The 15371-nt window shown below is 29.5% G+C and overlaps 1 protein-coding gene across 1 annotated transcript; it reads left to right on the top strand.

The window, feature by feature from the left end:
• The first annotated feature begins 386 nt into the window (after nucleotides 1–386).
• On the top strand, nucleotides 387–8437 carry LOC107452440 (cuticle protein 10.9-like). The gene is made up of 2 exons (XM_016068916.3): nucleotides 387–593; nucleotides 7931–8437. Exons 1-2 carry the CDS (start codon nucleotides 524–526, stop codon nucleotides 8212–8214), a joined length of 354 nt encoding a protein of 117 aa, XP_015924402.1. The 5' UTR covers nucleotides 387–523; the 3' UTR covers nucleotides 8215–8437.
• The last annotated feature ends 6934 nt before the right edge of the window (nucleotides 8438–15371 follow it).

Below are 15371 nucleotides of genomic sequence, written 5' to 3'. Positions count from 1 at the left end.
CTCTCATTTTAATTAAAATAAAGATAAAAAATCTTCCATAATCTGAATTTTTTATGAGGAAAAAATTGAGAATTGTGATCTTTGGTCAAAAAACGTAAAATGACCCCTTTACCTAGACAAAGACATAACACAGCTATCATTTATATAAGACAAACTTCAATATTTTACAGGGTATTTCAAAACAAAAAGTATCTGATATAGATAGAATTTCAAATTAATATATGACAGTAAGCAATTTCGCTGTCAAGTCGAACTTCTAAAAAGGCAAGTGAAAGTTTTTTATTCATTCTCACCACTCTAAATATACGGAAGTAAAAATAAATCATATTTCCGGTGTGGTTAGGGGCGCTTGAAGCAGAACGCATAACTATCAGCGTCACTCAATAAAATTTATAGCCAAAAATAGAATAACTTATTTTCGAGCAATTTATAGCTAACGATCCCTTAAAATGCAATGGAGGTTATTGTCCGAAACGGATATAAAAAGCTTTTTTGAATTATTTCGAATCAGATTTTTCTCAGAATGACTTTGGCGTTTGTTCAGTTTTGTTTCGGTTTAGTACTGTTTACCATCGCGACAGCTGGACCTATCGGTAAGTTTTGTTTTCATAAAATAGTAAACTTTCTTTTACTGCAAAAGCAAACACTTAAGATTTTGTTTACATTTTACTGAATTGATACCCTATTGGAATTTTGAACTGTAAAGTGCTTATATCCGTAGAAATTAGACATACCTTGTTATGCTTATATAAATTAATTTTCGCCTAACCCTAGAGGTTATCTGCTTCTTCATCTAAAATAATTTGATACTATGGGGGGTGAGATGAATACAAGCTTAAGGTGATAAACTAAACTAACTAAATTACTTTAAAAATCACAATACTGAATTGAGTTAATACTTAATAAAACATAAATATAATTAAAACAAAAAATTACTATTTACAGAAGAAATCTAGAGTAGGAAAGTTAACTATATATCTTAGACTGATACGGAATTTTGTATTTTTTGGAATATAATTTTTCTTTGATTAAACTTATTCATTCAGAAATATTTAAATTAAGTGAGCGGATTATTGTTTAAATCAGGGATGGGCAAACTTTTTTGGTCGAGGGCCAAAAAGCAAAAAAAAAATTTTTGGTGGGCCAAGTAAAAACTTCAAAATTTAAAAAAAAATAAATAAATAAAAAATAAAGCGATATACAAATTTTAATTTAAATATTTAGTGAGATGAAGGAAATTGCGATTTCATTTTTTAAAGTTCCTTATATTAAGGTTCGAAGTAAGATGTGCTTATTTTGAAGAACAAAAGTCTAAATGCTTTTCTGTTAGTCTACTTCTGAAATGATTTTTTCTAAGGCTCATAGTTGAAAACGCTTGCTCACATATATAAGATTAAGCAAACATAGCACCGATTTTCTGGGCATAAAATATTAAATTTTGGAAACTAGCTTTTGGTAATGATTTGTAAAACTTTGGCATATTTAGAAACAACTGCTTCAGATGATTGTTAGATTGCCCGCTCGTTGGAGCGTAAAATGCGCAGTCTGCCAAATATGAAGTACAATTTACCTATATTAGATTCTATATTAGAAAGAAGACAAAAGCTAGTTGGAGCCAATCTACGGCTATTCTATAAAGAACTTCTGCTTTCAACATTTTACCAATTGAAACTGTCTGTGCTAACTATTTCTATCAATTTATGTTTTGTAGAACAAAAATAGAGAAAGTAAAAATGTCATCAGTTCTTTGTTAAAAAAGGAAAAACAGAAATAATTTTAAACATTATCGACAAGAAAATGGATGTATATTGTTTATATTTGCCACTGATCGGCAAATAAAAATTCTATCCGCGGGCCGGTAAAAATCTTCCGGTGGGCCAAAGCTGGCTCGCGGGCCGTAGTTTGCCCATCCGTGGTTTAAATGATAACAAAATAGATCATTGATGCAATGTTCCTGAGAGTTCAGGCGTTATGTTCGAATTGACTTACACACAACCATTAAAGACAACCTTACATACAATCACCTTCAAGAATTCTTCGATAAATATGCCAACAAGCATTTTGTATTTATAAAATTATTATAAAAACAAGAATTTTATATTCTTGAAAAAAAAATTTAGAGGTGAAGAAGCTAATGTCAACATTTTTTATTAGTTTACCAAAATAACGTATTAATCATTATTTTTAACTGATCTGGTATTTTTTAAATTGAAATTTTGAAGTCTGTTTTCTTTTTTAATGTACGTAAGCTAATTTGGATGTATATTTTTTTATAACCTTTTTTTCACAATACAGTTATTTTTATCCTCACTGAGCGTATCATAGAGTTACTGTGTTCAAATCATAAAACTAATTATTTAATTCCATTGTTACTTATGAAAATGTGAGTAAAATGAAAATGAAATTATTTTTGTCCAAAAAATATTGCATGGCATACCTGCCAAATTTTACGATTTTTACGAACAGTATTTTCTTGTGGTAGTCAATTTCATGTTTTAATATATTACTCTGGGTTTAAAACATTTTATTTAAAAATATTTTAACCACCATAATATTTAAAAAAAAAACATATACACTCATGGACAAAAAAAAATTAGCGCACCAAGTAGGAGTCATCAAAATGAAACGAAATTTTACATACGTAATGACTCTTTGATATAAGTAAATGATTAGAAAATCAAAGATTATCGTTTTTCTTTGATTTTCTAATCATTTACTTATATCAAAGTAGTCATTACGTATGTAAAATTTCGTTTCATTTTGACGACTCCTTCTTGGTGCGCTAACTTTTTGTCCATGAGTGTTTAACAACCCTAAATATTTTGCCTAATATATGTGAAAGCGATAAAATTTAAAAAATTGCTAATAACTAAGGCCCGGATTTTTATGACATTTGCATTTTTTTGCATTTTTGGACATTTTTTGTCCTGTAGAGCATTTTTTTAGACTTATAGGGCATTTTTCTTAGAACGTTTTGGCGTATTTTGCATTTTTTAAATTTTTTTGTTAATTTTTTCCAATTTTTATTATTTTTTTTTTCATTTTTTATTATTACACTGGCTTCCAAACAGTGAAGAAAATCTCTAGGATATTAGCAGGTGTAGCAACATCTTTTCAAATTGAAGAAGAATTGTCAGTAAGTGAGACCGTCTTTTTCAAGTACGCACCAATAACATCAGTAGACGTTGAAAGAAGCTTCTCCAGTTATAAAAATTTACTTTCAGACAAGAGACGCTCGTTTACATTTCAAAATATCAAAAAAATTTAATAATCCAATGTAATTCTGATATTTAGTAATATTATGAGATGGAAGTTGTTATATTCATTAAAGTTTCTATACAAAATGAAAATGTTTTGGAGTCAATATATTTTCCTTTTTTTTTGTTGTTATTTTAGGATATAAAACATATTTTTCAAACTTTAATGAACGTAAAAGAAATATTGCATTGCTTTATATTTTTTGAAATGACTCATAATAATTTTAAAGAGTAAAACATTTTTACTTTATTTTTACTTTATCAATATTTTTACTTTATTTAAGTCATGTCATAAGGCATTTTTAGCGCAATTTTCACATTTTTAAGGGCATTTTTCGCACTTTTTAAAGGCATTTTTTGCACTTTTTAAGGGCATTAATTGGGATTTTTTAGGTCATCAAAATCCGGGCTCTACTAATAACCAATGCTTTTACTCTGTTTTCCAACTAACACTATGAAAAATCCTACGCAAAAAGTATGTAATCGTAATGTGTGTAGAGTAAATAATTTCTACACGATTAACAGCGATGCCAACTTGCTCCGCTTTCTAGAAAAAGTTTTTTAGGTGGTTGCAATATATGATTCTTGGTTTATAAAATTTGATTAAAAGCTATTTCGTCCACCACTTAATACAAATGCCCCGTTTGGTGACCGGGGGTATGAATAGTCCCTACGAACGCATGTCTTAGAAGGCGACTAAAATGGACCCAGAACTTGGGGATATAGCCAGGCTGGGCATGAGGCTAACTGTAGTTTGTCTAAAGTAAGAACCCCCCTAGCCATTCATCTGGACCCGTGGCTGTAATTATGGTAACGAGCCATAACTATTTCAATTAGGGGTGTGGGGCTACTGTTTAGGGCAGGTTTTGTCTCGGATTTGTGAGAGAAAGATAGTCTTTTTCTCCGGTGTATTGTGAGGGAAGGGAAGCCACCCTCCCTGAAATGCGCTATTCTTTTTTCTATAGCAGCAGATGGCCTCTGATTTTGTGGCAAGGGGAGTTCTTATTGTAGACAAACTATACCTCTCCCCGGAAAACAAAGCCAGTTCTGAAATCTCCAGAAGCTAAACCCGGACAGAACTTGAATTGTGAGGTATACAATTTTTTACGTCACTTCAAAGTATATTATTTTGCAACGCAAAGTACAAAATTTGAGAGTAATCGGCTGTACAGTTCCTGAGAAATCGAATTTTTAAAATTGTCATATTTTTAAAATTGGATTTCTGAGGAACTGTTCGACCGATACCGAACAAATTTTGTATTTTGCCTTGTAAAATGACGTAAAAAATGTTATACCTTACAATTCATATTATTTTCAACCAGTATTATATAAAATAATAAGAAAGAATAAATATTTACTAAAAGTTCTATTTAGTAGTTAGTTCTATCTGGAATTATCTTCGGATAAACGAATTTAATAGTTACATAGATAATGCGGAAAGAGATATTCCACAGCCCCTCGGAGGAAATAAGTAACAGAGAAAATTATTTGATTCCAGTAAAATGTGAATGCCATTAGTAGCCATCAAACAACAGCATCATCCAAGAATACAGTAAATCTTTATTTTGATAAGATGAATTACTAAAAAAGCGTTATGTTTGAAATAATATAAAACCACTGGGAATCATAACAAAAATAATAAATTAAAAAAATTGAATAATTTAATTTTATTTATTGCGTTAGTTTGCCAGTTTTGCGCATAATTTCGTAGTGTTGTCGTATCGTTCACCAAACGATCTGTAGCGCAGAAGTAGCGGGTTTGTATCCCACCGTAACGCTGGATGTATCTTTTTGATGACCTTCTCTAATTTGTGCTGTTTTACAACTTAACAAGGACAGGTCTTTGTAAAAATTTGGCCAACTGATAGTTTAAAGAATGGGAAAGATTGCTGTCGCCGCTATAATATAAATTTTCAATTAGATCGTTCAGGAGAGACATTTGAAAAAAAGAATTTTTTCATTGGCATATGATCATTCATTGAATAAAAATTAAACTCTTTCATGCGATTCGGTTTGTTTTCTTTTTTTAAAAGATGACATCACTGATTTTTGCAGTCTTATAGCTGTCAGTGTCAGGAGTTTATTGCCCACGTTCTCTAATATTTAATTATTTTTTACTCGTTATGTCAGATAAACTTAGTAATCAAATACGAACGTGGTGGAAACGTGACTAACAACCTTATCAAATTAGTATTACTAATAGCTATTTTAATTATAGTTAATTTTGTTTATAATTATACTTTAAAGGCATGTCTAAAAAACTAAATAGTTCAAAAGTAAGGGTAAATTAAGGGAAAAATAGTATTGATTCGCTTAAGAGAAACATAAAATATCGCCATTTAATTATTGACGCCAATGATGCTTGATTAATTTTGTTAATAAGAAGTATTTAAAATAAAAAATAAGCTATGTACTAAATGTAAAAATTAATGACGATATGGTACTAGTAGTTCGTTTTGGGGAAACGTAAAAAATTGCTTTATAATTATATTTATATTGACTGATTGCACTATAACTATATAGTAGTTACTTGATTACATTATAATTATATTGCATTCTAATTAACCGTTAATTTTTTTAAAGACCATCGTTGAACAGCCGATCTAATTTTATAGGTTTACTACTACTAATGTTCAACTCCGAAGCCTTGTAATTTTGAACCAAATCCAGAAGACAAGGAAACTCCTGGATCAAGTAATAGAAGAAATTTACCTTCGTGGAGGACTTTTTCATAGAACTAACCGCATTTGCGTTAAATGGGGATTAAAACCCTGAAAACCTCCCACGGTTAGCCTGATGGCAAGGGAATTTTAACGCATTATCCGTCTACCACTGAGGATATTTTACGTCAGCACTGTGGTCGGTGCAAACCGGATGCGGAATTCGTATCAACTGAGATTCGAACCCGGTTTGCCTCATTAGAAGACGAACGCTCTATCCCCTGAGCTTGATAATCATCTGTCCACAGCTGGTATTCGAATCTGGGTCACTTCATTGGCAGGCGAACACTCTATTGCCTGAGCCACAGTGGACTCAAAACATTCTGACTGAAATAAGGAAAATAAGCTATTGTACCAAAAACCAAAGGAAATTGAGAAATGATACTATTTCATATAAGAAAAGTGTTAAAAACTATAATTGATGCTAATAATCCTTAATTAATTTTAGTATAAGGTACTAATTGAAACTACAACAAAAAAAACTACGTGCATGATCTCTGTGCATAATCTCGTAGTTCTGTACAGAAATGATTACGATGTATAATTTTTTTATTACATACAAAGAACGAGTATTCAGCTAGTGAACAAATAAAGAAAATTTTTAAAAAAATTCTAAGTTTTATTGTAAAAGGATTGAGCAGGAAAAGAAATTGATTGTTTAAAAATTACTAAAACATTTAAAACAATGACCTGGTACCCTTTTAGCAACGTAATACATGTGTACAGCATTTCTAAAGTTGGTTTCCACCAACGCTTAATTTTTCATACAATTAAAATTGGAAATCTGCTCCTTAAGCTCATCTTCAGAGGAATCTTAGGCTGGCCAAACTTTACATATTTGTAAATAATATCTTTTCATTTGCACTTGGTGTTTCATGTGTCTTTGTTTCTGCTTTTGACCATCAACACACCACAAAGCCTCAGACCTACAGCAATTATTTAGCTTTATCATATAGTCTATACATACACGATACATTAAAAACAAATTAAAATGTTAATATTTTATAATATAGTCTCTAGTAGAAAAAAAAATGTCCAAATTTAGCCTATTTTTCAGTTATCTTAATAAAAACTTTTTTTTTTTATTTCCAAAGGCAGATTTACAGTAACAGCATACATAAACATCTAAAAATAAGAACAGAAACAAAAGATGCTGCAACAGAGTCTATTAATCACAACATGTCTCTCGCTTCCCAATAGCGATCAGTGATAGAATTCCTGCAAAGTGCAGAGCAGCGGAGAAGGTGCGTGAAGTCCATGTCCTCACCAGAACTGCAAGGAGTGCATACCGGGGAAGGAACGATACCAAATCTAGACAGACGTTTCCGCAGACAGTCATGACCGGTGGCCAAGCGGAATTCAGCCACCGCTCTTCGTCTTGGGCCATTTCGCAAATTTAGGATGGTAGCCCTCCAAGACTTAGTAGAAGTACGGTCGATAAGTTCTTTATGAGCACAGGTCTTAACCCCTTGGAAACGGGAGATTCAGAAAAGCATTCGTACAAAATCAGAATCAAGTTGTAATTAAATAAAAAACGGTAACTTAAATGTAGTCGTTGCTAATTTGACAGACTTACTTTGCTTTTACTTTAATTATTGTTAGTTTAATCATATATATAATCAATGTTAATTCAAAGTATAACTAAATAGTTTTATTTTGAACAAAGTAATGGTGAATTAAATAAATCAAACAATTATAACTCCGCCCACAAATAAACTGCTAAAGAAATACTTCGATTACCAGTTTTATCTTTTTACCCTGATTGATACGGTTTTATGCTAGCACGTATTTGTGACAGTCGGCCCGAAAGGGTTAAAGGTCCTCTTAATAAGCTGTTTGATGGAACAGAGGGGCATAATATGAGCGGAAATCTGAATAATTATTAATAAAAACTTGGTCACTATAAATTAAAAGTATTTCCACTGATGTAACAACATTTATTTTGTATTTTAGGTCCAACTGCAAAACCTGAGGAGATATACTACCCGAGACCTTATGACTTTGGATATCAAATGGATAACGGTAACGGCACTATGTTGCATCGACAAGAAACAGCTGATGAAGATGGATCAGTGAAGGGATCTTATGGATATGTTGACGGCAACGGTTACTGGAGAACTGTGGAATACAACGCTGGTAAAAATGGCTACCATGCCAAGGTGTCTTCCAATGAACCAGGTGTCATTAGTCAAAATAGTGCTGATGCTGTTTTTCTTGTGAAGCTTGGTCAACCGTAATGTGCTATTTGGATGTCATTTCAGTCAAGTTGGAGATTTCTATGAAGATGAACTAAGATAAACTGAATTTTTTATTCTTTTTGTAAACAAGTCATATCGAGAAACTTTGTGGCCAAAAATATTTTTTACTGATTAAACTCATCGTTTTTTTTTAAAAAAATTGGAATCTTTTTTTTATACTTTGAAACAAACAAATATCATAACTGCCAATTTGTATAGTTGTTGAGAAAGCTATTTCTTAGATGAAACATTTATGTTTTGAAGTATAAATCTTGATTTTATTTCAATTTTCTTTTTTAATTTACTTACCATGAAATACTGATATGCTAAGTCATATCAGTATTTCAAACATATGTCTATAGGATTGATCAGCAAGACAATCACGTTTCTCAGTGTTATTCTTCAAAGGATTTTAATTAAAAAAAATTAAAAACAAACTTCCTACTGAAAATATTATTTTACTACCATTTAGTAAAAATTTTCCAAGCGTCCGTACAAGTTGGCAGGTACGAAGCGCATATTAAAATATAATCCTAATGGTTTTCAAGGCACATTTTAAATATGTTAAATAAATAGTGATACTCATAAATTACGATACGGAATAAAACACGTAAAACTTACTTTTGCTGAACATTAAACATACCTCTTTTTTGACTTTTATTCTGAATATATATAAAATGCTATCCCATATAAAAAGCTGTTACAGATAAAAGAGATTACAATAGTTTAGTCTCAATAGTTTAATCATCATCTCCTACATCAGAAAACCTCCCCACGGTTTATTAAAATTGTCTATGCAAACTATTTAAAAAGTGAATCATGAACTGAACATCTATTATTAAAAATACCAGAAAGCATTTCATCTTACTTTAATATTTATATATATTTGATAAATTAATATGCAGTTGTTAAAAACGAAGAAAAACAAACTAATCATATCTATAAATTATACAGATATTAAAACATATATTTGGTACTACTATCTTGTTTTTACAAGACTTTGCATTAAATAGCAATTTTGTAAACTGGCTTACTTGTTTAGAGGTCTGATCAAACTATCTTTAAGAAACCGTGTAGAGGATTTCTTAATAGTAGGTATGGTTTAATCGCCATAATGCAATGTTGTTGGTAGTCTGAAGAAGATAATGAACTTCTAGTATAAGAACTTCATTTACAGCTTGTTTAAGCTGATTACCAAAACTTATTAGAAGTCATTTTCTGACAAAAGAATGGTATATACCATAAGACTTGGTAGCAAGAGTCTTTCTTTCACACGAAAATAATCTAGTTATGAAATGGTTTTACTGAAACTTTTTCTGTTTACAGGAATACTGTTAAGGACATTTTTACTTTTAGCGTTTTTATTATGTTTCCAAAATTAAATTGTAAACAGAATGTGCAAGTAAATTCATCACCGAAAATCGAACCTCTGTCGCTATTTTATAAGTAATAAGTTTTCCTTTTTAATTATGTCGTTCATCAAAACATTGCTTTCTTAAATTATTAATGTTTAACGACCAAAAATAAAAGTAAAAAATATAAATGCAGCACACTTCTTAAACATGTAAATTATTTTTTTTTTGTGTGTGTATCATTAATAACACACTGGAATTTCCTCGAATTTTCCAAATAGATGTATGCAAAAACTTTGCTCTGGGAATTTCTCCAACTTAACTTGATCTTAATACATGTGGGTTTTCCAAATATTTCTTCTTATATATATATAGAAAATCAATCGAGATGAATTTCACATCTTGCAACTTTAGTTTTCTGTCGTTAATTCATCATGAATACCTCCGTTACATTTTTCATAATTATTCGATTGGTATTTATTTACTTCTTAATGGTTGACGCTCACCCCATTACGAAGCAGACTGCTGTTGAAGTTATTACCAATATTTGACTATTAAAATAGCAGAATCGTTGTGCGACTCGTCACCTGGAAATAATACATCTAAGAAATATCTAGTGTTGCCTGTGGTCTGCCCAGATGTGGTAATTAATCCTTCTATCCCGGAATCCAGCATCGAAGTTCAAAGTGGATTAAAAAGCGATAATGATGACGGTTTGCGTGATGGTTGCACTGAAGCATGGCAGGATAATGTTGATGAGTATCGCATTCCAAACGTGATCAAAACAGTAAAATGTTCCACCGCATCGAAGGATGGTTTTTGGTATTGTGACGCTGTAAAATATTTCATACCTGTACTGTATAAGAAAAACATGGAATTTTCTACAACTGATTACAAAGAAGACTGGAAATTAGTTACGGTTGCTTGCCTTAACCAAACGACGCAAATTGCCGGCAAGTAAACATTTTGCAGCTACTACAACTTCTGCCACTCTGATCAAGCTTCAATATTCGAACTTATCACCTTTGTTTAAAAATTGCAAAACTATTATTCAGAGATTTATATCTTTGCCAGCTAAATAAGGATAGCTTTCTCGAAGATAAAAGGCAGCTTCATCTATTCCAATACGCCATTCTTATCAATTTATATGCCTGTCTAACCACTAATGCCAGCTTGTCTTAAATCTTTTACAATATCAGCTTCATTTGAAAGAAGACATCTTTTATTATAAGAAGAATGTGCTTACTCATTAGAATTAATTCATTATTGAATTATGGGTAAGCAGTTAAAATTTTTGCTTCTGCAACGAACAAATTACTTTATTAAACTATTCTAAAACCTTCTATATGTTGCTATCTACTGATAAATTCTGTAAAAATATCTGTGCATCATAAGATTTTTTAATAACTAATCATTATATGTAAAAAAAAACTGCTTTTAATTATTTTTATCACTTATATCCTACATAATTTACATTCTTCAGTGTAACTTATCTTAAAAAGTTTTTCATTTGCTCAAAATCACATAACGTTTTCATATTTTAGAAGCCCTTTTTTATTCAAAATTCAACCTTTTGCTTTCTCCTGGGTTCTGAAACTTAAAATTTCGATATCTTAATAATTAATAACCATATTATTTTAATAACCATAACCATATCATAAAGAATTTTCGAAATTATATAAAAATATTGCAGTTTGAACTATTTCGTATTTATATTTGCTCAAAAAGCATACTTGAGTACTTGGAGTGCAAACATTTAATTTCGAAAATAAACTTCTTTTAGGGAGTATTTTCCATGACACCAGAAACGTGTGTGTTCAATTAGTTTTAAAAAAACTAAATCGAAAGTCATTATTTATGGAATTATGGGTACAAAGTTGAATACTTTCCATATACTGACTGAAATGTGAAATGATTAACTAATAAATCAATCTAAAACGTTCTATAAACTAACACATAGATAAAATTTGTAAAAATGTTTTATAATTAGCCATAAGACATTTTATAACTAGGCATCATAAAAACATCTGACGAGCTTTATAAGCTGTATATACAATATAAATATATTATTCATTTTAACTTATCTTAAATATTTTTTCAGCAGTTCGAGATCTGGTAATGTTTTTATTTTAACCCCTTTGAAAGCCGTGGTAAGTATACTTACCACCACGTTTTACCACTTTTAATTTAGGTTTCCATTTTTCAATAACTTCAGCTTTCTTGAAGTGACTTTGAAAAAAATTGGTAACAATTTGTCACTTTTAAAAAACGTATAAAAGTTATAAAATACATAATTCCTTTTGAAGTTTGTAGCATTTAAGAAATTTATTTTATAAATAAAGAAAAATAAAAGTCAGTAAGTTCTTAATAGGTCATGTTAAATATATTTACCACCAAAAAAATGGCATTTTTATGAACTAAATGAGCTTTTTTTTTATATCAATTACTGTTCTTAAAACAATTTCAATTCCAAAAGTACTTTAATTTACCTTTACTAGAAATGAAGGGCCCGTTAAAGGGTTAAAAGGGTTTTTGTATTCGAAATTTGTAAATTCAAAAATAAACTTTCTTTTGAGAGCTTGTTTTAATAGAGAAACATGAGTGAAAGTAACTTCAAAGAAAACATCTCTGAAAATAATTCATGATAGAATTAACGATAAGATGTTAAATGCTTTACTCAATATACTAAATAAATACTTTATGAAGCAATCTAAAATGTTCTATAAATTGCCACCTTACTGATATTTTTTGAAACATTTTTACTCCATAAGATAATTTATAATTCTACATTATAAAAACGTGCTTACTATTAATTTTATAAATTGTTTGTTAAATATAAATTTATTTTTCCTTGTATCTTAAATTTTTTTAAAAATTTCAGCAGGTCAAAGTTTTATTATATTGTGTAATCAAAGAAGGATATTTTAAAAAAATTTATCAAAATAGATTTGCTTTGGAATAAACTACGCAGAACACAACGTAAAGTAACACGAATAGAAATAGTGAACACGTTGAATGCCACGGTCATTTTACATGGCTTGCCCGTCTGGCCAAACGGTAAATAACTTCAAACTGTATTTGCAAATATTAGACAGATTTTTGCTAGTTATTGAAGAGGTTTAGCTGACATTAAAGAAAAAACTTGTGAATTGCATAAGCCTACGAATTGTTTAGTAATAGTGGTGGATAAAAATCTACTAAATTGAATTTATTAAACCGAGAATCACAATTGATAAACTACCACTTGAAAATATTTATTCGCTGTCCGGAGCATGTTGGCATCTCTGTGTATATTAATAAAACTATTTTTGTGTGTTCTATATTGCATTAATTTCTTCAAATCATTTTAGTAACGATATATGATTATTTTAGTAACGATATGAACGATATTATTATAATAATATTTTTTAAAAAAATTACAAATTTACTCGAATTATGTGTTTCTAATAATCTTGGCTTCACCGGTCACCGGTGACCCTCGTGATACTACGAACAAACCGGTCAACGGTAACCCCCATGGTATTCAACGTGTTAAAGCAATGCATATGTTTCGATACTATAAAGAAGCATCTCTAACATACACAGCATCACTATAATCAAGCATTAGTTTCAAATCATAGAAAATTACAAAATTTGGTTCGAATGCAAATCTTTCTTTTTCTTTTGAGCATGATACTTAAACAGGGTTCCCACGATCAGGAAAAAATAAATGAGTGGTAGCTAAGATTTTTTCGAGACTACTAAAATGTGCTTAAATTTTTCTTTCATTTATGAAATAATAATATTTATCGCAAATTAAATATTATTTGGTAGCTTAAAATATCTAAATTTATCTAACTTTGTTTACCACTTTTAAAAAATTTTCCAGATCGTGAAAATCCTGTCATAGTATTACTACAAATATCTAAAGAGACACACGCATTAAACTATTTTTATTTATACTTCTTTCTTTTAAATTTTACAAAAATTTTAAAGCAAAATTAAATAAAAGGCTTTATGTATTCTCTGAATATAAATTTAAGTAAAATAATCGAAATATGCATTTGATATTTTATGCAGTAGTATTTAACCGCTTTCCTAACCAATTAAAAAAAACTGCAAAAAATCGTCATGTTTTTTTATTTTTTTATTATTCTGTTATTAAATATAAAGAACTGAAACAAAACATATTTTTCAGGCTTGATTCCGTTTCTATTCTTGCCAATCTTTCGGATTTTCCAGATGATTTTATTTTTTTGTTTAACTTGTTTTTTTGTTTTTATTTTTTTGTTTTTTTTTATTCTTTTATTTTTTTGTTACGGTAGAAATAGTTTGCATTTATGTTTATTATTGTTTTGACAAATTTAATTTAATATATGTATACATATATAGATAGATAGATATAGATATAGATAGATAGATATATATATATAGANTTGTTTAATACGGTAGAAATAGTTTGCATTTATGTTTATTATTGTTTTGACAAATTTAATTTAATATATGTATACATATATAGATAGATAGATAGATAGATATAGATAGATAGATATATTGTTTTTTAAGTGATGGTGAAAATTGAATTAAGTAATTGTGTATAATATAATTATTTCACTACCAAAAAGCTTTTTTAAAGAGCGTGGTATGCTTTTTATCCCCGTGTATTGAGTCTGTGACCACTTATTTTAAATATATTACACACCACTAGATATATAAAACTGTTTGTTTCAAATCGTTCCATTCTATTTTCAGCAGCCACTATAGTCTATACATTAACCTTTTAGATTCAAATGTTACATTTTTGGAGCGTGTCTCTTTTGCAAAATGTCAAATATTTCATTGTTCTCATTTACAATTGGAAAAACTTAATATTTCTGCCAACCAAAATCTATTAGCTATATAAAATTATATATCTTGCGATATAAATTTTCTTATGAAATCAAACAGTCAAAAAAAAAAAATACACTAAAATCTTAAATCATTTTTAAAGGAGGTATTATTAGCTAAGTCTCCTTCCTGTTATATGTTTTGATTATTAATTTTCAATATCACTTTATGTATTCATGATGTTCTTATGTATTCATCATATTAGTATATATTAAGCTCATTTTATATTTTCTCATTTTTTTAAGGTATAACTGTGTCTGAAGTTTATTACATACATTTATTTTTAACATTTCGTTGTTCATATTGAGTATTATGCTACAGTACTTTTATGTAAACATGCCAATGTGAATAAATGTATATATCAAACTAAAATATGTTTACGTCTTTTCTTTCTTTCCTTTTCTTTTTGTACTAACACTAATTAATTACCCATTCTTCGTAAAGCAAATAACCGAATTCAAAAGCAAATAATCAGTTTTAATCAATACTTAGAAAATTATGTTCAAAACTGAAACCTCTTTACAGACACAAATAAGAAAACTTTAATTCCAATTTTCATTTATTTATTATTATTTGTTGCCTCTCTCAGTGACTTTATGCAATTATAAAAAGTAAAACACGTTTTTATAAGTTCAGCTCATCAAAATAAAATTCAACTATATTTACTATCATTTGGTGCCGAAAAGAACGTTATTGACAGGCAACTAACTTGACATAGTCATTTTTGACCTCAGTCAAGCAATTTTTACAATAGCCATCTTAAGTACCTTATTTTTAGAGAGGCAAAGAGATCTTTCCTACTTGCACAAAATGCAGTGCTCGCCGGAGCATATTCTGGTATTGCCTTGTGTTTGTGGTCAAAATGTCTTTTTCGTAAATAACAACACTGGTTTGCAATGGACTGTAGATCACTTTATTTTTAAAGACACACGGACTACG

This window comes from Parasteatoda tepidariorum, chromosome 9, assembly GCF_043381705.1.
Source record: "Parasteatoda tepidariorum isolate YZ-2023 chromosome 9, CAS_Ptep_4.0, whole genome shotgun sequence".
Classification (NCBI taxonomy): domain Eukaryota; kingdom Metazoa; phylum Arthropoda; class Arachnida; order Araneae; family Theridiidae; genus Parasteatoda; species Parasteatoda tepidariorum.
Note: the sequence above shows the minus strand (reverse complement) of the source record. Positions and strands in the feature narration are given on the sequence as shown.